The 24912-nt window shown below is 46.2% G+C and overlaps 1 protein-coding gene across 1 annotated transcript in view; it reads left to right on the top strand.

Annotated features, from left to right (window-relative positions):
• Nucleotides 1-24912, top strand: part of LOC147111217 (interleukin-17 receptor E-like) — a 94306-nt gene that overhangs the window by 5692 nt on the left and 63702 nt on the right. The window contains exon 2 of the mRNA XM_086001886.1: nt 13118-13133. Coding sequence (XP_085858012.1) covers nt 13118-13133 — 16 coding nt within the window. The remainder of the gene's footprint in view (nt 1-13117; nt 13134-24912) is intronic.

Below are 24912 nucleotides of genomic sequence, written 5' to 3' on the forward strand. Positions count from 1 at the left end.
GATGCTGACTGACCTGCTGAGTATTTCCAGCATTTTTTGTTTATATACTAAAAAAATACAATACAAACACTAGCTTTACAGATTCTAAACAAGAAGAGACCGTCTAAAATTTCTTCAGTTCTTTTCAGTAGCCTGAGTCTTGTATAAATATTATGTCGAGATTGTTTCCCTGCTAGCCCCACTGCAAAGCAAAGTGAGAGACCATATTGGATGTCTTGTGATTGAACGGCAGGTGCGTTTGCTGATGCTGCCTCCTGGTCATTGAAATCATATTTTGTCCAGTTCTCCTATCGGGAAAAAGGTGACTTTGGACCTATTGGCCCCGATATTAATGGAAAGACGAGTTCCGAGCGGAGTGGAGGGGAGGAAGAGATAGCGTGCTCGAAACCCGGAAGTAAAGCTAGCGGGTTGGATTCTACGATTTTGACTTGATTGAATCATTACATTTTTCCTTCTGGATTTCGCGACGCTAAGCTGCGCCACGGGCGAGATGCGCACCCGCATGATGTGATCTGATGTCCTCTATTTAAAGGGCCAATGCAAAAATAAAATTTGAAGGAGCTGGCAAGTGTCTAGGATGGATTCACAAAGAACAAGGGGCAGCACCCAGATTCAATGATGCTTCCCTTGAATTATTGCTGGGTGCAGTCAGGAGCAGGAGGGACATACTCTCCCCCCAGCAATGGGAAGAAGAAGCTGGTTGCTGTCACCAAGGAGGCACGGTTGGAGGTGGCTGAGGTCAGCAGCAGGAGCATTGTGCCAGGTCAGGAAAAGCAAGTACATTTGCTGATTCACGTATATCCTGTGGTGTAACCCCACCCAGCCCTTCCCTCACTCTGTCTTGCCAAGTCATTTCAGCACCACCCTTCATTGACCTTCTATGCACTTCCTCATCTCCCCGCTGCCACTCCCCCCAATCCTTATGCAATGTGACGCATCTGTTTGATAGTCACCCTCACCAAATGCACTGCATCCATCGGGTGACCTTCATTCACTCACACCTCTGATTTTTCGCCCCTTGTAGAAGAAAAGAGTGCAAAGCGCAAGGTACCGGGAGAGGACTGGAGGTGGACTGCCACAAACTGTGCAGCTAACAGATGCAGAGGAGGATGCCATGGAGGTGAGTGACACATCTGCAACCCTCAATCGGAACTGGGAACTGGCAGATGGTTGGTGACAGAATTATCTCTGACACACATGCTGACTTTATTTCATCAATGACTGAACTATGGGAAGACTGAGAGTACGGTGATTGTCAAGATTGTTACTTTGCCACGACTAATTCATATCCCTGTCTCTTGTTTTCCAGGGCCTTCACACAGTCAGTGGAGATGCATGAGGATGATTCCTTGGAGGACCTCATTCATTCTGAGGGTGCACCATCACAGGGCGTACAGCCACGCACCAGCACAAATACTCGCACTTTGGTGGGTCCAGTTAGAGAGTTAGTTGGGTTTTCACGTGGTGATTCACAATTCATAAGCGAGCACGAGCAGACACTGGTGGTAGGGACAGCTGTGGCGAGTCCACGTCAGGGGGCGCACTCCTCTCCAAGCTATGCCCAGCTGAACACAGATGCTGAACCCCAGGGTCCATCATTGAGAACCTCTGCCCCTATTTTTTCACATGGCAACTGTTGATTCTGCTATTCCCATTTACACCTCTTCTAGACTCATCTTTTGTTTCTTTACTTGTTTCATTACCATCTCCTTTTGCTTTGCACCATCATCCCTTTTGTCATTCAATCTCTCCTGCCCTCCACCCTATCACAGACTTTCCCTTTTGTTCTTTCCTCCCCTCCCCCCTTTCCCTGCTCCTGCACTTGCTTAAAATCTGTTACATCTCTAACTTTTTCCAGTTCTGACGAAAGGTCATTGACCAGAAACGTTAGCTCTGTTTCTCTCTCCACAGATGCTGCCTGACCTGCTGAGTATTTCCAGCATTTTCTGTTTCTATCCCAGGGGCCATCATTGAGAAGGAGAATGATAGAGGTATATCAGCAGCTTTGTGAGGTACTGGCAGACATGTCACGCACACTCTCCACAATAGTGCAGAGGATGGAGGAGTCCAACTCCATCACTAGGGGATTGGTGGCACAGGTAATTGCGAGATTGTCGCCACGGAGAGAGTGGCTGCCTCCGTGGAGCTTCACACTTGGCTGTCAAATGAGTCCATGCAATGAGTGGATGCCAACAGGATTGCAGATACCTTACAATGCGTCACTGATCTTTACCAAGTTGGTCTGCAGTAGAGTGGTCGGAGTGATGTGACACCTGCCCAGGAGAGGGATGATGGTGAAAGGGGACATGGAAGTGGGAACTCCACTCAAAGCGCTCTCATCTCTCACCCGTTGCCTCCCGCCCCCCTCAGCCAGTACCCAACATGCTACCTCGTCTCCCAATGGCCGAGTCTCCTCCTGCGCAGCTGCAGGTGGAGCAATCTTTGGCGGGGTCCTCAGGGGCTCTGAAACCCAGAGGTCATTGGCCAAAAAAGCATCTCAGCAGTCTGGGCAGGGATCTAAGCAGCCTGTCTCTACCTCTGCTGAAGCTACATGGGATGCAAAACGTAGAAGTGGTAGGAAGCGTAATTTAAAGCAATTGTAATTCACCAAAGGTATGCACATGGGTGTTTGACAAAATGCTAAGTCATTAAGATTCCTCTAATGGGTGCGTGCGTGTTTGAAGGACTGTTTTGTGCAAAGGTGGGGGGGGCGGGATGTGGGTGTTGGTGGTGGTGACTTGCATTTGTTATTTGTTCCAGTCAGAATAATTAACTGAACCTTCTAGCTATGAGGGAATCCCTGGCATCCCGGGCAGCAATGTACGTGGCTGGTCTGGCGATGGGTGCCACATCTTCATATTCCTCCTACTCTTCTTCAATGTCCTCCTCATCCATAGATGCCTGATGAGCATCTTGGTCATCCTCCACTTGTAATCCTCTCTGCTGCGCAGTGTTGTGCAGGATGATTCTGGACAACCCTCACTGGCAAGTTCTGTAGGGCGCCTCCAGACCTATCTGGGCACCTGAAGCGTATCTTCAACACGCCGATGGCTTTGACACTAATGGGCAATGTGTGGGCACCAGGTCCAGCAGGGTGCAGCTCTTCTTGAAGGAGGCGGCAGGTGTCAGTGCCCACCTGCCGTGACAATCTGAGCCTGTGGAAGCACTGCTCTTCAGATAGGTCTAGGAAGCTGAGCCTCTGTAGGTAGACCCTCTCACGTCGGTTGTGTCTCCTGCGACCTCGGCCCCTTTGTTGGTCTCCTCTCTGCTGTTCTGCACCTCTTTCCTGTGCACCTCTTTCCTGTGCACCTGCCGATTCCACCACACCACATCATTGCTGCTGTGGAGGGTGATTGACTTCCTCATCCGATGTAGTGTCGAAAACATCTGTGGCGCCTCCCATCCTGCTGGTGTCCTTTTGAAAACCTCCAAACTTCTCAAAAACCTCTATGCTGACAAAAACTCGCTGCTAAACATTTGCCAGAAGGAACTGACAGAGCAGTTGTAAGCACTGCGCCTTTATTGAGATCGGGCAATTTGAACTTTAATGACCCCCGTGAAGTGCACGTCAATCTCGCCTCCTTTTCACTGGCGAGTTTCCTGCTCCCTGGGAAACCCGTGCCAGAAGTGTTAAATTCAAAAGAATATTTAAATCAATTGAAAAACCCCCATGTAATTATGATGTAAAATGCTGTGTTAATTCCCGACCCGCCTGTGCTATTGCGACTCCGGCGAGCAGGTTACTCGCACACAGCCAGGCGCGCCTCAGTTAACTTCCCAACCGACCCCAACCCACCCATTCTTGGGTGTTAAACCTCTGCCCCTGGCTCCCAAAGCTCTCCACCACTGGGGTTATCCTCGTGTCATTTCTGGGTCTGTTGTAGACTAATTGATAGAGATTGATTGCTATGGTTTGCTAACAACTCCATTACCTTTGTATCATGTGACTACCAGGATGGTCAAAGGTGAAGGTAAATTAGATGGACTGTGGTCTTTTGTCGTCCAGCAATTCCTATGTTCCTATATCTACAAAGTGCAACTGAACTCCCCTTGGAACGACATGGTTCAGCAATTTATAATCTATTGAATTTGTTTGTAAACTCACACATTAACGCATGCCAGTAATTTGATCCACAATTTTCACTGACAGCTAGTAGTTGGGAGTTGGAATTTGCTTTTAAAATACTTACTGTCCTTCAGAAGATCAACAATTTGATTTGCACCTTTCAGCCAAGCTTCTGAATCCTGGTTGCCACAGACAGCTGGGCTCCAGTCTCTGTTAAAGTTTGATCATGTGAAGTCAGCTTCCATCCTAATTTTTGTTTTTCCAAAATTGTGCAACATAAAACACCGATATTATCTCTAGTTGACACATGACAAAAAGTCTGCTTTCATCAAGTCAACAGGAATTATGCCCTAAAGGCAGATTATTTATCTCTCCCATATTACAGTCACTCAACCCAGTCAATTTTGTATTGCAGCCAGTGAATCTGCCTACATAACAACTGTCATGCACTTCAAAAAGCAATTCAATGTGTTGGAGCTCCTTGAAATGTTTTGCTGTGAAAGGTGCTGCCTAAAATCACACATTATTTTTGTTGTTCTACTTGCACAGAATAGTCACTCCAGAGCTATTTTTCTTTATATCTTGAAATCGGACGCACTGAGTAGTACTGGTACGAGAGCAGTGACGTGTGGGGGCTTAGATGGATCTAATTTAAGATTCGTAATAGATCCCATTTAATACCCTGCACACTCTTCAGAATGGGCTCAGGGAACCAACTTGTATGACTCTATTTGTGTGCAGAATCAGCACTATGTTACGTTAACTGAGAGGGGGCAATAATGGCAGAGCTCGACGCAGTGAAGAAGTATGGCAGGGAACCTCGATAAAATGACCAACTGGTCAGCTCGAGGCTCGTGGGTTGACCGTAATAGGCTGAGTCACTGTACTGTGCCTGGTCTCTCAGCCAGTTAATCCTTCCCAGCCATCGAGTCTCTTGTTTATGATTAGTGACAAACTTGAGGACATAGGATGAAGAGTAAAGGTCAACCAGGCCAATGCAGCTAAAGAATCTGTACACAAAAATAGAGAAGATCTGCCACAGGCTTGCTATTAAGTGAACTGGTTTGTCATTTATTGATGTTCTGCCTCTCCGGAGGGCCCACAGTAGCACCTTGTTATGCTAAAAGCCAGGAGTCTCCATTCATCTTATAATTACCAGGCTGATGACAGATGACTGTTGTATTTTTCTCCGGCTTCGTGTAATGTTTTCTCTAACGTTTCTTCAGTAATCTGTCATGTTATTTTTTTGCTAACATTTCTCAAAAAGAGCTAAATCTCTGCCAGGATCAGATCATATAAAAGATAAAAAGAACTTACTTTTATATAACTTTACAAAATGTTTCTTTTTAAACATGAGAGGCCAAGATTCCCGGCAGGAATGGGATGGGCGGGTGGTCAAAATGGTGGCCAGGCGTTCCTGACGTGTTTATGCCAACCGCCATTTTAAGCCCGCCGCTTCCGGGCGCAAGGAAGGCGCCCACTGTAGGCAGGTGAGGTCCTGAGGAATATCTAAATGTCGGGGTCTGATGACGTCATCCCCCAACCGCGATCATCTCTGGATCCGCACTGACCACTTACCTTATGTCGGGAACCGTTCTCTAGGTTCCCAGGCGGCGGCCTATTGTTCTCCGAAATTGCACTTGTCCCCGCTGGCCAGGGAGCGATTCACGCCGGGTTCAAGCAGGAGTCCGAGCTGGATCATTAATTGAGGCGTGGGAGTTACAATGACCTGGGTCTCACGCCAGCGCCGTCATGGGCGCTTCCCGCCCCCGCCCCCTCCCAGCCCCCGCATGCCACACTCCCGCCTCAATTTAAAATCAGGGCTTAAACGCTCCAGTCATGGGGTGGGGTTCACCATCGAATAACTTTGCCCTTTCTGCTACACATCCCTTCTATTGAATTCCGTGCCGGCAGGTGCAATATCAACATACCAAACTACTTACTCTCAGATAAACCTCTCATAAAGTGATTCACTGCATTTTGGAACTGACCTGATTTTGTCTGTGGTAGAAAAAATGCCAATTTCCCTGAGCTCAGATTACAGTAAAGAGCAGTGTAACTATAACCACAATGACTTACGTTCCAGGAATGAATAGGAGAGTCTACACTGTTCAACTTACTAATACAGTGAGTAATCCAATCCCGCTGTGGAGCAGCGGCATGGAGCTCTTGTAGCCCATATCGTTTAGTGTACTAGTGTCAGCAGTTTTAACTTCTCACTTTGAACAACTTGTGTTAATCTGCGATTCTCGTGTTGCTACAGCTCGGCTTGCAGTTAAAAATGGGATGGCAGCAGAACCAAAATCAAGTGGTGGGTACTTGTGCTGACTTAGCACTGCCTTGACGTCTATCCCAATTTTTAGGCGGATGTACATCCTGGCAGCTGCTGTCCGCCCCCCCCCCGGCCACCGGAAAACGACAGGAACCTCTTACATATATGCAAATGGGGGTCAAGGGTCGCAGTTAAGACCCCGATGCCATTTGCGACTCTCCCTGCTTGACCACCACCACTTTCTGCCCCCCGCCCACCAGCCATGGGCAGTACCGATCAGGGGGCAGCCATTTACAGCAATAATGAAAGGGATCCTCAACTGCTTTCGGATGAGACGTTAAACCGTCTGCTCTCTCAGGTGGACGCAAAAGATCCCATGGCACTATTTCAAAGAAGAGCAGGGGAGATATCCCCGGTATCCTGGGCCAATATTTACCCCTCAATCAACATAACAAAAACAGATGATCTGGCCATTATCACATTGCTGTTTGTGGGAGCTTGCTGTGCGCAAAATTGGCTGCCCCGTTTCCCACATCACAACAGTGACTACACTTCAAAAGTACTTCATTGGCTGTAAAGCGCTTTGAGACGTCCGGTGGTCGTGAAAGGCGCTATATAAATGCAAGTCTTTCTTTTCTTCCTTGCTGTCAGGTAAAGCTGGACGGAGCTGTTGGAAACATTTTTTCCGCCAGTCGCTTGTGGGTTTTGAACCATAATGCGTCTGAAATGTGCAGTCGCTACTGTAAGGCTCTGCACACCAGCTCCACACTAGTGCTTCTTACTGATCTTGATGTTAAATGTACACCACCGCTTTAAGCTGCTGCTGCTGCAGGCATTTCACGAGCGGCTACTCTGAATGATTTCCTGCCTTCAAATCGGCAAGCTGCCTATTTTTGGGGGCGCGTTTTACGCTGGCAGCTTGGTGACTGCATTATAATGAAGAGACTCCACCACCCCCCCGGCAAGAAAATCGATCGGATCCCAACTGGGACTCCTCCGGGCGCCTGTCTCGCATGTCCAACCCACCGCCCGCCTGATTAATGCACTCACACTAAAATCTCCCTCACTGTGCGCCTGCTATAGTCACTCTGAGCTGTAACAGCATATCTGAGAAAGCACCCAAGACATTAAAAATTCCAACACGATAACGTTGGATGATGTGGACCAATTCAGTTTAATTGTAGGTATCGTGGGTTTAAATGTTTTTGAAAGCATTCAGATTTTATGGGGCCCAATTCAATTAAACAGGAGGCCTATACAGCGTGGGTATGTAATGTATTTCCATTCAGGGTGCTCTGCTAATTGAGATTACGCGCAATTTGTGTGAGTGAAGTCTGTTTCAATAGTGAATAAGAAGTGCTGACTGAATTATGTCAAATAGTTGTCACTTTCACCCCGTCATTTCCAGCTCTGGTGGGCGAGGTTATCCCTTGAACAGTGTCCACCTCTGTTGACTCCAACTACAAATGGACCTCCTCAGACAAACAGATTTTTGCTCGAAACTATGACACTCCTTCTGCCCTCGCTTCACTGTAACGTTCGGCCCTTCTAATGTAAATAATGTAAAGAAAGACTTGCATTTATATAGCGCCTTTCACGACCAAAGTGCTTTACAGCCAATGAAGTAATTTTTGAAGTGTAGTCACTGTTGTGATGTGGGAAACGCGACAGTCAATTTGCGCACAGCAAGCTCCCACAAACAACAATGTGATAAAGACCAGATCATCTGTTTTTTAGTGATGTTGATTGAGCGATAAATATTGGCCAGGACACCGGGGATAACTCCCCTGCTCTTCTTCAAAATAGTGCCGTGGGATCTTTTACGCCCACCTGAGAGAGCAGACAGGACCTCGCTTTAATGTCTCATCCGAAAGACGGCACCTCCGACAGTGCAGCACTCCCTCAGTGCTGCACTGGGAGTGTCAGCCTAGATTTTTGTGCTCAAGTCTCAGGAGTGGGACTTGAACCTACAACCTTCTACACAACAGTTCACTACAATTCTTAGCAGTTTCTAGGTAACACGTGAATACCTGCATGTTTACAGTAGCCAAGGGTATGGAGCGCTCCTGTGCTCAAGGATTACACCTTTAACTTCATCATGCACCTATACATGCCTTGTGACTGTCTGCTTCAGGAGAAAACCTCTTTGATTCTGAAAAAAAGGCTGTTTGAATTCTTCAGAATTCAGAAAGGATTGCACTGCACTTCAATGATATAGATTTTATATTTTTCGTCGAGTGGTTGTGCTTGTGCTAAGGGATGTTAGTGCTGGAAAGTGGAACATTTTCCATTTCAGGGACCCAGTGTAAGTATTCCCAGATCAGGTGCAGCATGGTTTAGATGCAAAGTAAATCTCCCTCTACTTTCCCAAGGACTTTGCTAAAGACTAGCGTTGGAATCTGTAGAAAGACCGCAGCCATTGACACTGACTGCACACGTTTTGCTCAGTGTGAACTATATGTAACTGGAACTAATACTGAAAGACAAAAATGTTATACAGTAACAGATGTGAAAGAAAGAAAGACTTGCATTTATATAGCGCCTATCACAACCTCAGGACATCCCAAAGCGCTTTACAGCCAATGAAGTACTTTTGAGGTGCAGTCACTGTTGTAATGTAGGAAACGCGGCAGCCAATTTTTGCACAGCAAGCTCCCACAAACAGCAATGTGATGACCGCCAAATTTGTTTTAGTGATGTTGGTTGAGGGATAAATATTGGCCAGGACACCGGGGAGAGCGTCCCTGCTCTTCTTTGAAATAGTGCCACGGGATCTTTTACGTCCACCTGAGAGAGCAGACGGGGCCTGGAGTGGAGTGTCAGCCTAGATTTTTGTGCTCAAGTCTCTGGAGTGGGACTTGAAACAAACAACTTTTTGACTCAGAGGTGAAAGTGTTACCATTGCGCCACAGCTGACACTGTGAGCAAACTGACATGGAAGCAAACTGTTCCCTTTTACCTGGCATATATTACAAGGTTTTTTTATGACTCACTCATCCCTCCATCGTGGTTTTATTTAAAATCGGAACGGAATCAGCGGATGAGCAGGAGAACCCACTTCAGAAATTCACCCCTATGTGTCAGTGCTTGCACTTTTTGTTGTTTCCAATTTACATAAATGGCCTGGATGCCAAAACTAATTGTAAGCTCTTCAAACGTTACAGCGTGCACTAGGATAGAGAGAGATGTTATAGTTATGGTTTGCTGACAGACTGAAATCAGTTATTAATACTAGAACATCTTATCACTGCCTTCAGATATCTCGAAGCGCTTCACAGTCAATTAATTTTTTTTGAAGTACACTCACTGGTGCTATCTAGGCAAATACAGAAGCCAATTGCACACAGTTCGGTTCCACAAACACCGTGTTTCCCACATCACAACAGTGACTCCACTTCAAATGTACTTCATTGGCTGTAAAGCGCTTTGAGACTTGGGGGAATGGGATTGACTGGATTGCTCTACAGAGAGCCGGCATGGACTCGATGGGCTGAATGGCCTCCTTCTGTGCCGTTATGACTCTATGGGCTAAAAATTGAGTAGTGTCCTATTTGGGGTACTAACCTCACCGGGGCGCTACTTTTAGCGCCCCGGAAAAATTTGTGCCCCCGCGCCGGAAATTGAGTGGTTGCACCCCAGAGGGAAGCGGGACGCTACTGGAAGCGCCCTGCATCCCTCTTGGGGCGCTGCGAGTCAATATTGCAGGCCTTCCTCCCCTTCTTAAATGGGAGGGGCCTTGCGCAGCGCGATCCGGGGCCCAGCTGGGCCCCTGGGGATCGGGAGTGCTGGCAAAAGAGCCCGGCACTCAAGAGAAGTGCCGGGCTCTTGGAGCACAGCTGGCACTCCACAGGGGTGATGGGTCAGAAGGCCGGGGACGGGAGCGCAGGCAGGTACTGGCAGGCGGCCAGCAACAAAAATGGCCGCCCCGCACCTCGCCTTTAAATAGCACCTCCCCGGCCGCAGGTAGGCCCCCCTGAGCCCGTCGGACATAGCGTCCGGTGGTAAGTCAGGGGGCGCTCCCGAAGATCGCGGCTGGGGCGCGAACGGGGCACTGTGCACGGCGATGATGTCATCGCTGGCGGCACAGCATCACGGGGCGCTACCTGTTAGCGCCGCCACTAACCTCACGCTAAATTTCGCGGGAGGCGTGGGCAACGCCGTGCCCGGGCGCTAGTTGCTTTGCACCCAGTTAGGGCCCTCTTAGGGCGCTACCGGGAGGCGCAAAGCAACTGAATTTTTGCCCTAAACAGTTTATCTGGTCATTACCACATTGCTGTTTGTGGGAGCTTGCTGTGCGCAAATTGGCTGCCGCGTTTCCCATATTACAACAGTGACTCCACTTCAAAAGTACTTCATTGGCTGTAAAGCGCTTTGAGACCTGGGGGAATGGGACTGACTGGATTGCTCTACAGAGAGCCGGCATGGAATGGCCTCCTTCTGTGCTGTTATGACTCTATGAGACATCCGGTGGTCGTGAAAGGCACTATATAATTGCAAGTCTTTCTTTCTTTAATCTGCCAGGTAGGATAGTAGAGACAAAGGCATTGGGAGTGTTGAAATGCAGTTGGATTTCAGGCTGAGAGGGATTACTATTACTCGAGGGATGAACTTCAATGGGTCGAAAGGTCTTCTCTCGTTATTGACCATTTAATGTCTGGCTCAGCTACTCACTGTCTCAGTTGGCCAAGTCATCAGTATACTTTATTTTCTCTTGGCTTTCAAAGTTCTTTCCCTTTTTCCCTCTTATTTCCTTGAGGGTGCTGACTCACCAAATGACTGATCTCCAATCAGGTGTGAGCTAGACAATGAGTGTTGGCAGCTTTTTCAACCATGACAGACATAACAGGCAACCCCAATCTTGTCCTGCTGAACAGCTGCACCTTTTCCATGAAGTCGTCACCGGAATGCTGAAATGCAGGCTGATTTCCTCCTTTTCAGCCTGTTTTGCATGGGAGAAACTATCTGTTTTGCAGGAAACAATCCTGTTGTGCAGCACCTGCAAAGCACTCCTTCTGTTCGACACCTGCGTTACAGATTGAGGGTTTCTTGTTAAACGTTTTCAACATTCCACAAATGTTTCTTGGCAGCAGTATGAACCTGTCAGACTGGTGGAGTACAACCTGTAAAGTGGGTGCTTAGTTCCAGGAACCCTTCTTTTGTTCTGCATGCATCAGGATTGTGAGGATTCTGAGTTTTTCCAGCGTTTTCTGTTGTTATTTGTGAGGATTCTGATGGTTGTGTTGTGAAGTGGGATATTTTGGTATGTGTTTAGTAGGGTAAAGCCAATACACTGTGTAACTGCATGGGATTCCTTTTTATTCAGCCAGATAAGGATTACTTTCCATTTCTTCTTCTTCTTAGGCAGTCCCTCGGAACCGAGGATGACTTGCTTTCACACTAAAAATGAGTTCTCAGGTGACTGATGAGTCTGACGCGGGACCTACAGTCTCTGTCACAGGTGGGGCAGATGGTGGTTGAAGGGGCAGGTGGGTGGGGTGCTTGGGTTGACATGTGCTCCTTGCGTTGCCTGCGTTTGGCTTCCGCTTGCTCCCGGTGAAGAGACTCAAGGTGTTCGGCGCCTTCCCGGATGTTTCTCCTCCACTTTGTACGGTCTTGGGCCAGGGATTCCCAGGCGTCGGTGGGGATGTTGCACTTTTTCAAGGAGGCTTTGACGGTGTCCTTGAAGCGTTGCCTCTGCCCACCTGGGGCTCTCTCGCTGTGTCGGAGCTCTGAGTAGAGCGCTTGTTTTGGTTGTGTTGTGAAGTGGGATATTTGGTATGTGTTTAGTACGGTAAAGCCAATACACTGTATAACTGCATGGGATTCCTCTTTATTCAGCTGGATAACGATTACTTTCCATAGAGCTGTACAGAGTGTCTGATTTTGCATTAGGGTAATGATCACATTGGGTGAGGAGAAAGAGAATTTTGGCCACACACACACACATACCGACATACATTCATATTTATACTTGTCACATATTGGGGGGAAAATTCAGTTGTTTGTGCCTCCCGTTAGTGCCTTAAGAGGGCGCTAATGGGGCGCAAAGCAACTAGCGCCCGGGCGTGGCGATGTTTGCGCTGCTCGCAAAATTAACTAGACATTTTGCGGCGGCGCTAAACACTACCGCCGCGATCTCCAGCGCCGGTAGATTGTTACGTCAGTCGAGTGCACAATGCCCTGTTAGCACCCCGGACCAGATATTGAGTGGCGCCCCCTGCCTTACCGCCTGCCGCTAGCAACGACAGGTTGAGGGGAGCGTTATGCTGTCAGAAAGGGACTAGGGGAGCGCTATTTAAAGGCGACCGCTTCCTGCCTTTTTTTGCCAGTGACATTTTTGCACCACGCATTCTGAAAGAGAGAGAGAGAGAGACTTCTGGAGAGATTCAACGCTGTGTGAAGGAGTTTTGAGTACTGAGCAGCACTTTGCAGGTTTATTTTGATTTGCCCTTCCTTGCTTCGCCAGCGCTCTGAGGTAGCGCCTCGCTCCTCGGCCTTTGCGCCTTAAGACAGGTGTGAAGCGCCTGATTTAGCGCTCCAATCACCTCCAGGGGCGATAAAAGCCAAGTTTGCTGTCGGAGGCGATAATTAGCACCAGGCGCTAAACTTTGCGCACGGCTGATAATGGCACCCCAAGCGGGGCGACACTGAATTTTTCCCCCATTATCTTTGGTAAAATGGCTTCTATATAGAGAACTGTTGCCTTTATATGAACTGTGGGATCTGGGTTATGAGCAGTGTTGAACTGACTAAAACAAATGTTTCTGCTCTTTTCACAGGAACAGCTAGATATAGGTATGTACCTTTTCCATTTAATCCTCTCTGTATGTTTGTTTATTTCCTGGTTCAAATTCTCACTCTTGTTAAATTGTTTTGACCTTATAAATGTTATGAATTTTTGTACTTGTTCATCCCCTACCCACCCTTATTGTGCACGGGAATGCAACCCTTGTCAAACCAGTAACATCACCTCGTAAGCAACCAATGGGATTGTAGGTTGGGCCAGGTAGAATTATCCCTTGTAGCCTCAACCTTGGGGCAGCTTCTACATGGAAAAACAATGAATAGCGTTTTACTGTTAAAATGATATCCATAGATTATGGACTTCGGTACATTAGACAGTTTAATTTACTTGTGGAATAGGCTTGCAGTTCACTTAACTGTGGCATTTGCCACTGTGTTGGTCTTTCTGACTCAACACTTCCGCAGGACTCTTCGTGCAGACAGATGTTTCGAAGCACTCTACAGGATGGAAGGGAAAAAGTGGTCAGTGCAGAAAATGGAGACAAAGTTGGGATGGGTCCAAATGGAATTATTTCATGCGGCTTTTGAAAGCAGGGAGTGAGGTGATAAGGTGAAGGGATTTAGAGAGAGGGTTCAAGACTTAGAGGTATAATGGCTGACAGAATGGCCACTGATGGTGGAATGGAAGGAGAGAGGAACAAATGTAAACTGGTATCAGAGGCGTGGAGCGTGCAGGCAAGGTCGTACGGCTCGAAACTCATGAGGTGACCCCGATCTTAAACCTTAGATCAGTCTAACCTCTACCGAGGAGCGTGGGTAAGAATTACTGACATTTTCATTTACGACAGAGCTGCTTCCAAATCTCTGCTGGGTGAGGGATGAAGACTATTTCCCTTTTTGACACTGTGGTCCCAAGTTCAGATTTGGTGGAATCAAATTCAAAAGCTGAATTTTTCCAAACTATGGTCTGTAATTTTTATATTTAAAAAATATATTTTATTTGTTCTTAGGATTTGGCGATCCTGGCAAGGCCACATTTATTGACCATCCCAAATTGCACTAAGAAGGTCCTGGTTGGCCTTCTCCTTAAACAGTAACTGTTACATTCCTTGTGGTGATGGTGCCCCCACAATGGTGTTAGGTAGGAATTACAGGATATTAACCCAGCAATGAAGAAGGAACAGCAATATATGTCCAAGTCAGGATTTTCTGTGACATGGAGGGGAACTTCGAAGTGATGGTGTTCCAACGACTTGGCTTTTCTTGTCCTTCCGGTCCGGCAACACCTCAATTTTAATATTCTCATCCTTGTTTTCAAACCCCCTCCTTATCTCTGGAACCTCCTCCAGCTCTAGAACCCACCGAGATTTCTGTACTTCTCCAATTCTGGCCTCTTGCGCACCCCGATTTTAATCATTCCATTATTGGCAGCTGTACCTTCCGCTGCATAGGCCCTAAACTCTGGAAATCCCTCCCTAAACCTCTCCACCGCTCGCTCCTCCATTAAGACGCTCATTAAAACCCACCTCTTGATCAAGTTTTAGGACACCTGTCCTAATACCTCCTTATGTGGCTCGGTGTCAAATTATGTTTGATAACGCTCCTGTGAACCACAATTGGGATGTTTTACATTAAAGGCGCTATATAAATGCTGTAGAGAGGGAGGTGAGTTGCTGCAGTGAAACGTGTAGATCAAATATATCGCAGCCACAGCACGCTGGTGATGAAGGGAGTTGGTATTGAGTCCACTTGCATGTGGACCGATCAAGTAAATGAAAGAAAGACTTGCATTTATATAGCGCCTTTCCCGTCCACTGGACATCCCAATGGGTTTTACAGCCAATGAAGTGCTTTTTTTTTTAAGTGTAGTCACTGTTGTAACTCTCCTGCTCTTCTTCGAAATAGTGCCATGGGATTTTTTTATATCCACCTGAGAGAGCAGACGAGGGCCTTGGTTTAACGTCTCATCTGAAAGATGGCATATCTGACAGTGCAGCACTCCCTCAGTACTGCACTGGAGTGTCAGCCTGGATTTTTGCGCTCAAGTCTGTTCTGGGTGATGTCACGCTTCTTCAAGTGGTGTGTATTCCATCACAGTCCTGACCGAGCCTTGCAGATGGTGACAGGTTTGCACCTCAGGCTGTGAGCTATTTGATTCACACTACCCAGCCTCTGACCTGCTCTTGTAGCCATGGGATTTGACCTGGTTGCTCCAGTTAAGCTTCTGGTGCGTGATGATCCTCCAGGAATGCTTTAAATAAAAGGCAGGCCAACAACTGGGAAGTCTCTATCAACTGAGGTAGCAATGTGAGACATTGCGCTCTCCACCTCCTGGATGGCAGACATAAATTGGTCTGCTCTGGCCTAATTTATACGTTGGCCTAGGTTTTCCAATTGTAATGGTGGCAGCAACCCATTCATTTCTCTGTTGGAAACCTTGGCAAACAATGTACTAGGATGCTAGGAGGTGTGTGAGATCAGTCTGGGGCAATCTCCATTATTTCCTCTCACCCTCCCTTTAAGAGAAGACCTCTCTGCTCACCTCTACCCTCTACTGAGCAAGACAACAGCATAAACTCAAAGACCCTTATGCTTTACCAACCTACAGTGTTAGTTATCAGTCTGCTGCATTGCCATACTGCCTAATGTTACTCAGTCTTTGTATCAGTTAATAATGACAGTATATGACAGTATGGGGTACGGTAGCATAGTGGTTATGTTACTGATCTAGTAATCCAGAGGCCTGGACTAATGATCCGGAGACATGAGTCCAAATCCCAACATTCAGTTGAGTAAATAAATCTGGAATAAAAGGCTCGTATCAGTAATGGTGACCATGAGACTACCGGATTGTTGTAAAAACTCATCTGGTTCACTGATGTTTTCACTAAAGGGAAGGAAATCTGCTGTCCTTACCCAGTCTGGACTATATGTGACTCCAGACCCACAGCAATGTGGTTGACTCTTAACTGCCCGCTGAAATGGCCTAGCAAGCCACTCAGTTGTATCAGGCGGCTCACCACCAGCTTCTCGAGCGCAATTAGGGATGGGCAATAAATGCTGGCATTTCCAGCGACGCCCACATCCCGTGAATGAATAAAAAAACAAACAAATAAATATTTGGTGTAATAGTCACAAATGATTTAATAATTCCAAGTATAATGAAGAGTGCTCAGCTGGTTAAAGCAGTGATAACTGAGCCATACTGACCCAAATGGTCCTAGGTTTATTTAATCTCCGATGTAAGAAGTCACACAACACCAGGTTATAGTCCAACAGCTTTATTTGAAATCACAAGCTTTCGGAGCGCTGCTCCTTCGTCAGGTGAAGTGGAGAAATGCATAAAGACACAGCTTATATAGTCAGAGAATAATGTCAGATGTGTTTACCATATTTAATCTCTGTTCTGTGCTGAGCTAGCTGATCTCAGCCACGGCAACAGCAATACAATTAGTCAGAGCATTCCTGAATTGCTGGGTGGAAGTTCAACCAGGGTTCCCTTTCCTGATCACTATCCAGCAAACCCTGATGGGAGGGCCTGTGTGTGGCCTTCGGGGGAGGGAAGCATTGCTCCCCCACCACAGTTGAATGGTCCGCTGACACTAGGCAGTCTGCTGACTCAAGATTACCCACTTGGCCAAGGCAGTGGAAGGTGACTCATGCTGTGGAACAGTAGGTCAGCAAGGAGTCAATGCCTTTAAGCAGCAGAAGGGCAGAAAACTGGCAGAAAAATTTCCACATGGAAGTGCAAACCGGCAAAGTAGTCAAAAGTTGGTTAATGTTTTGATATTCCCTGTAAATAAATGATTTCTGGGATAATCATTTGTGGAAACTGTAGCAGTTATTTCAGTTCATTTTCATAGTCATGTTACACGGTTGAATTAGCAATGCCTATGTAAATCATTTCTACTGTTGTGCTTTGTTGCCCAGATCCATTGACTGATTAGTTCTTACAGTTCTGAATTGTTTCAACTATTAGTTCTGTATGTTAGTGAATATTTTGGTGCACTAGGTATCAGAACAGATGTGTAGCCCAAGTTAGCCATACCAAGGATGGCTGCCTCATAAAATTCACTGCAGTAGTTTCTGGGGATACAGAAAAACCTGGGAAATCTTGCTATGTGGCCAACAGCATTCCCCAAGAACCCTCAATCCTACAAGTAATGAATTAGAACTTGGGCAGACAAAGGACTGAGTCCTGGATGACACTGTCTGAGGGGTGGGTGGGATCACAGGCTGGAGGAGCAGCATGTGGAAGCTTCATCGGTGATGTATTCTGCTCAGAGTGCTTGTTTTTGGATTGATACAGAAAGCCGAAGCGTAGCTGCAAATCTTGTGTTCTTGGCAGCTGCTCCAAGTCATGATCCCACGTGGAAACAGAATGGAGTCAAGCACTCTTCCCCCATGGCCCCCGCATAAATTTTGAAGACAGATGTTCACTTATCGTGCAGCGGTGGCTGCGTTCTCTGAGGAAGCCACATGCCTGGTTCAGCTATAACAACAGAAAATGCTGGAAAAACTCAGCAGGCCAGGCAACATCCGTGGAGAGAGAAATAGAGTCAACGTTTCAGGTCGAAACCCTTCATCAAGACTGCTTGACGAAGGGTTTCGACCTGAAACGTTGACTCTATTTCTCTCTCCACGGATGTTGCCTGGCCTGCTGAGTTTTTCCAGCGTTTTCTGTTGTTGTTATTTCGGATTTCCAGCATCCGCAGTATTTTGCTATCGTACCTGGTTCAGCTGCTTGTCAGACACGCCACGAAGGCCTAGCTTCGTAGTTAGGCCAGGATATTGCACCCAATCAAAGGTTCTCAAAATGAAGAGGGCTGTTGCTGTATTACTGTGTTGCTTGAGATTAAGAGCATTCCCAAATCAACAGATCTTGCTGCAAAATCAAGGTGGTGATTGAATAGCAGATTGCTGTGCTTGAGATGCTGTAACAGAATTTCATTCACTGTAGTTTCTGTGAGCTTTGACACAATCAGTACATCATTATGTGGATTAGTTCTCACTGGTTTGAGTCATCATCTTGTTTGGGTTAATGCTCACAGCTGCACTGGTTTCAATTTAGTTCTGCATTTTAGATCTTAAAATCTGACTTTATTCTATTGATTCAATCTGTACAGCATCACTAAAACAGATTATCTGTTGATTATCTCATTGTTGTTGGTGTGTGCAAATTGGCTACCGCGCTTCCTGCATATAGTCAGGTTGAATGAGTGGGCAAGAACATGGCAAATGGAATACAATGTGGGGAAGTGTGAAGTTATCCACTTTGGTAGGAAAAACAAGAAACAGAATGGCCCAGAACTTGGTGTCGGGGGCTTGCCGCGCGTGCAAGCCCCCGATCTGCACTCACCCTGCGCGCTGACATCTGAAGCCCGGGCCTGCTTGCATTTCCTGTCACAGGCCCGGTTCAGATGTCAGCGCGCAGTGCTTACCTGATCCAGCGGCGTAGTTAGTGCGATGTGCCGGCTGGGATCAGGTGAGCACTGTACAACCAATCAGGGGAGGGGAAGGTTCATTCATGAGTTTGAGAGTAAGAACTGTCAAACTCATGAAAACTACGGGGGCCCAAAACACTATTTAAACTTTAAATAAAAATTTTAAAAACATCCCAATCATTAAATTAAGTATAAATAAGTTAAAAAAAAATAATTTAAACAATAAAAAAGGGTCTAAAGCTAAACTTACCTTATTGTAGATTCTTTAAAATAATAAACCTGTGGAAAAAAAATTCTAAATTACACGAAAACACCACTTACCTGTAAAAATAAATACTTACGTGTGCTTTTTACAAGCGTAAAGACCGGAGGCCTTTACACATGCGCAAATCCCCCAAAACAGAGGAAATCCAAGACGCATGCGCTGCCCCCTACAGTGCACGCGCTAGCCTCTTCACCTCTTGGGTTAGAGGAGAGGAAATGCCGGTTTTCAGCGCATGCGCTGTGCATGCTGAAAACCGGCATTTCCTCCGGCCAGACGCGTGAGTACCCCTTCCGTACTCACACGTTTGGGGAGGAATTTCTGCCCCAATATTTTTTGAATGGTGAGAGACTGGGAAATGTTTGCATTCAGAGGGACCTGGGTGTCCTTGTACATGAATCACAGCAAGTTAACATGCAGGTACAACATGCAATTAGGAAAGCAAATAGTATGCTAGCTTTTGTTACAAAGGGATTAGAGTATAAGAGTAAGGAAGCCTTACTACAATTATACAGGGCGTTGGTGAGGCCACACCTGGAGTACTGTGTACAGTTCTGGTCTCCTTACCTAAGGAAAGACATACTTGCCTTAGAGGGAGTGCAGCGAAGGTTCACTAGACTGGTTCCTGGGATGAGGGGATTGCCCTGTGAGGAGAGATTGAGTAGACTAAGCCTATATTCCTTAGAGTTTAGAAGAATGAGAGGTGATCTAATTGAAGCATATAAAATTCTTAAGGGGCTTGACAGGGTTAATGCTGGGAAAATGTTTCCCCTGGCTGGGGAATCTAGAACCAGGGGTCACAGTCACAGAATAAGGGGTCGGCCATTTAGAACTGGGATGAGGAGAAATTTCTTCACTCAAAGGGTTGTGAATAGAAACATAGAAACATAGAAGATAGGAGCAGGAGTAGGTCATTCGGCCCCTCGAGCCTGCTCCACCATTCAATGAGATCATGGCTGATCATCCAAATTCAGTACCCTGTTCCTGCCTTCTCTCCATATCCCTTGATCCCTTTAGCCTTAAGAAATATATCCAACTCCTTCTTGAATATATTTAATGAATTGGCCTCTACTGCCTTCTTTGGCAGAGAATTCCACAGGTTCCCCACTCTCTGGGTGAAGAAATTCCTCCTCATCTCTGTCCTAAATGGCTTACCCCTTATCCTTAGACTGTGACCCCTGGTTCTGGACTCCCCGACCATCGGGAACATCCTTCCAGCATCTAGTCTGTCTAGTCCTGTTAGAATTTTGTAAGTTTCAATGAGATCCCCTCTCATTCTTCTAAACGGTGGCATAGTGGTTAGCACTGTTGCCTCACAGCACCAGGGACCCGGGTTCGAATCCGGCCTCGGGCGACTGTCTGTGTGGAGTTTGCACATTCTCCCCGTGTTTGTGTGGGTTTCCTCCGGGTGCTCCGGTTTCCTCCCACAGTCCAAAGATGTGCGGGTTAGGTTGATTGGCTATGATAAATTGACCCTTAGTGTTAGGGGGATTAATTATGTGGGGTTACGGGGATAGGGTGGGATATGTGTTGGTGTAGGGGTTACGGGGATCGGGTGGGATATGTGTCGGTGCAGGCTCGATGGGCCGAGATGGCCTCTATCTGCACTGTGGGGTTTCTGTGATTTCTGTGATTTCTGTGAGTACAAGCCCAATCGACCCAATCTCTCCTCATACATCATTCCTGCCATCCCAGGTATCAGCCTGGTGAATCTTCGCTGCACTCCTTCCATGGCAAGAACATCCTTCCTCAGATAAGGCGACCAAAACTGCACACAATACTCAAGATGTGGTCTCACCAAGGCCCTGTACAACTGCAGCAAGACATCCTTGTTCCTGTACTCAAACCCTCTCGCTATGAAGGCCAACATACCATTTGCCTTCTTAACCGCCTGCTGCACCTGCATGCTTACCTTCAGTGACTGGTGCACAAGGACACCCAGGTCTCGTTGCACTTCCCCTTCTCCCAATCTATTGCCATTCAGATAATAATCTGTCTTCCTGTTTTTGCCACCAAAGTGGATGACCTCGCATTTGTCCACGTTATATTGCATCTGCCATGCTTCTGCCCAATCACCCAACCTGTCCAAATCATCCTGGAGTTTCTTGGCATCCTCCTCACAGCACTTGGAATTCTCTACCCCAGAGAGCTGTGGATGCTCAGTCGTTGAGTATATTCAAGACAGAGGTCGATAATTTTTTGGGAACGAAGGGAATTAAGGGATATGAGGATAGTGCGAGAAGGTGGAGTTGAGGTAGAAGATCAGCCATGATGTTGATGAATGGCGGAGCAGGCTTGAAGGGGCAAATGGCCTACTCCAGCTCCTATTTCTTATGTTCTTATTACAACAGTGACTACACTTCAAAAGTACTTCATTGGTTGTAAAGTGCTTTGGGGCATCCTGAGGTCATGTAAGGCACTGTAGAAATCCAGTTCTTTCTTTCTTAGTGGAAAGTGGAAACTTGACTATCTGCCGTAATGGAGAGGTCCACTTTTCCCCTTCCCATGTGTAAGATCGTAATGATCTCTTAAGTTCTTGGACAAGACACCAATAGGCAGCAGCCAGTATGTGCGGGTTAGGTTGATTGGCCATGATAAAAAATTGGCCCTTAGTGTTAGGGGGGATTAAATACGTGGGGTTACGGGGTTACGGGGATAGGGCTTGGGTGGGATGGCTGTCGGTGTAGGGACCGGGTGCTAGGGTTTGGATGATCAGCCGTGATCTCGTTGAATGGCGGAGCAGGCTCGAAGGGCCGAATGGCCGACTCCTGCTCCTATCTTCTATGTTTCTATGTAGTATGTTTGAGCAATAGATCAAGATTTATTAAGCATACAGCATAATATACTTAATATTAGGTGATAGTTTTAACGAGTAGCTTGCAGCCCTTGGTATCTGGAACCTCTCGGACACAGATGACATCGTCTTAAGTCTGTTCCTTTGTTCTCGCAGTACGTCTGTGTAAAGTTGTTCTTTGAGTATCGAGGTTTTAACCCTTTTCTTATCAAAAGTTGGTTTGGCCAGTGTCCATATATGGTCTTTAACAAAATCACCTTTTATAATTGGTTCTAATGGTCAAAATACCATTGTCACTCAGACTAAGATAGCATCCCGCCTTTCCAGTATTTTTCCACCAACTTTGCCACGTTCAGTGTTATCTTGTTTATAGTTTTTCACCCCATTGGAATTTACTTTATCTCTTTCGTTTCTAGCTTCCCTGGTTCAAGGCCTTTATACCAAGGGCTCATATCAGCGCTGTTTCACTAGTCTCGAGGTATCCAAACTATCACACTTTAATCTACCAGATAAATACCTTATCTCCATGTCTCTCTCATTTTATGTCCTTATACTAATTATTTTTTAAATATCATTGCAATTAGTTTTGGTAAGCGAATTGTAATTTCTACTTAGCATCATAATAAGTTTTTTTTAGCAATTTTACCTTCACTCGCAGCCTGTGACTGTTTGTTAGCAAAACTTAGCCTAACCTGCTTTTGACCGCCCTTCGCAGCTGCATTTTGAACAAGTCTTAGCTTTTTAGTTACCCAGGAGTAATTATGGGTAATATTATTTGGTCAATGGCTACACTTGAATTTATATGTACATGATGATTCTCGTCTACTAAATATCTCTAAATAGCAGCCTTTCGTACACATGCGAATAATGAAAATTGGTGGATAGTCGATAATCCCCACATTTTCTATTAATTAGTGTTTTGAATGAGCATCTCTGTTTTGTTTCTTTTCGTTTTTTTAATATAAATTACGTCAATCTTGACTCCCACTAGTCTCCAAACTCGAAGCCCCAACTTCTGTAAAAAATCTGGCGGATAATTGAAAGTGCAAATAATGGGAATGCAAATAATGGAGGTTCCACTGTGGCTCTCACAGTGCCATTGCTTGTGCTCGACACACCTGCAGTTTAATTCATACACTTGTTCTGTGGATTAGTTCTGAAGTTCAATCTTCTTCTGTAAATATTGATGGGTATAATATTTCTGTCATGCTTCTCTGTTTCATACAGGCTAATATATATATGCAATGTTCTGCTCTTTCCTTTGGATTTCCTGATATATGTTGTTGGACTGTGTTGCACAATTGTGAGTTTTGTTACGGATTTTTTTCCTGTGTTTTCTTGCAATTTTTCCTCTCCTTCACGATACTCGGCCTCAGTATAAAGTGGTTGGTCACAGTTTCCCTCTCTTGTTCAATACAAGTAAAGACATGATCATAGCCTCTTCCTACTCTTGCATGCCACAGGTTGAGAACGCTGATTTTACTGACAACCTAGGTATGTTGATTTTCACAACTCTGACAGCTGAGAGTTTCCTCTTTAGGTCTTTTTCCTCTTGAAGCTTCTTTTCCCCCCAGTCATATTCTTAAATGATTTTAACTCGCAATCCTTAAGACTCAAACTATTCTGGATTGCGGTTCAAATCTCCAATGTTTGGGGTGGAATTTCGTGCAACACTTGAACCATTTCCAGATTTATTCTCCCTCGCGTAGCACTATCTGATTAAAACCCCGCAAGTCAAACCTGCTCACAGGTTCCATCTAAGGAGGCTCTTTAAGCGACCAGTAGAAGGTGCACGGGAGCAATGTACATTGAGCAACCTTCTCAGGTAACCTTGCTCCTACCTTTGGGTACCTTTGCTGAGACAGACCAGCAGAGACCATAGAAACATAGAAGATAGGAGCAGGAGTAGGCCATTCGGCCCTTCGAGCCTGCTCCGCCATTCAATGAGATCATGGCTGATCATCCAATTTCAGTACCCTGTCCCTGCCTTCTCCCCATATCCCTTGATCCCTTTAGCCTCAAGAAATATATCCAACTCTTTCTTGAATATATTTAATGAACTGGCCTCCACCGCCCTCTGTGGCAGAGAATTCCACAGGTTCACCACTCTCTGGGTGAAGAAATTCCTCCTCATTTCAGTCCTAAATGGCTTACCCCTTATCCTTAGACTATGACCCCTGGTTCTGGACTCCCCGGCCATCAGAAACATCCTTCCTGCATCTAGTCTGTCCAGACCTGACAGAATTTTATAGGTTTCGATGAGATCCCCTCTAAATCTTCTAAACTCCAGTGAGTATAAGCCCAATCGACACAATCTCTCCTCATACGTCATTCCTGCCATCCCAGGTATCAGCCTGGTGAATCTTCGCTGCACTCCCTCCATGGCAAGAACGTCCTTCCTCAGGTAAGGTGACCAAAACTGCACACAATACTCAAGGTGCGGTCTCACCAAGGCCCTATACAACTGTAGCAAGACATCCTTGTTCCTGTACTCGAACCCTCTTGCTACGAAGGCCAACATGCCATTTGCCTTCTTAACCGCCTGCTGCGCCTGCATGCTTACCTTCAGCGACTGGTGCACAATAACACCCAGGTCTCTTTGCACTTCCCCTTCTCCCAATCTATTGCCATTCAAATAATAATCTGCCTTCCTGTTTTTGCCACCAAAGTGGATAACCTCACATTTATCCACATTATAGTGCATTTGCCATGTTTCTGCCCAATCACCCAACCTGTCCAAATCGTACTGGAGTTTCACAACATCCTCCTCACAGCTTACCCTCCCACCCAGCTTTGTGTCATCTGCAAATTTGGAGATATTACATCCAATTCCCTCGTCCAGATCATTAATATATATTGTGAACAGCTGGGGTCCTAGGACCGATCCTTGCGGTACCCCACTAGTCACTGCCTGCCACTCGGAAAACGACCCGTTTATTCCAACTCTTTGCTTTCTGTCCGCCAACCAGTTCTCTATCCAAGTCAATACCCTGCCCCCAATCCCATGTGCCTTAATTTTGCACGCTAATCTCTTATGTGGGACCTTATCGAAAGCCTTCTGAAAGTCCAAATACACCACATCCACTGGTTCTCCCTTATCTATTTTACCAGTTACATCCTCAAAAAATTCCAGTAGATTAGTCAAGCATGATTTACCTTTTGTAAATCCGTGTTGACTTTGTCCGATCCTGTCACTGCTTTCCAAGTGCTCTGCTATTACATCTTTTATAATAGACTCTAGCATTTTCCCCACTACCGATGTCAGGCTTATAATTCCCCGCTTTTTCTCTACCACCTTTTTTGAATAGTGGGGTAACATTAGCTACCCTC

This window comes from Somniosus microcephalus, chromosome 11, assembly GCF_052327205.1.
Source record: "Somniosus microcephalus isolate GS21.2 chromosome 11, FLI_Smic_1.0, whole genome shotgun sequence".
Taxonomy (NCBI): domain Eukaryota; kingdom Metazoa; phylum Chordata; class Chondrichthyes; order Squaliformes; family Somniosidae; genus Somniosus; species Somniosus microcephalus.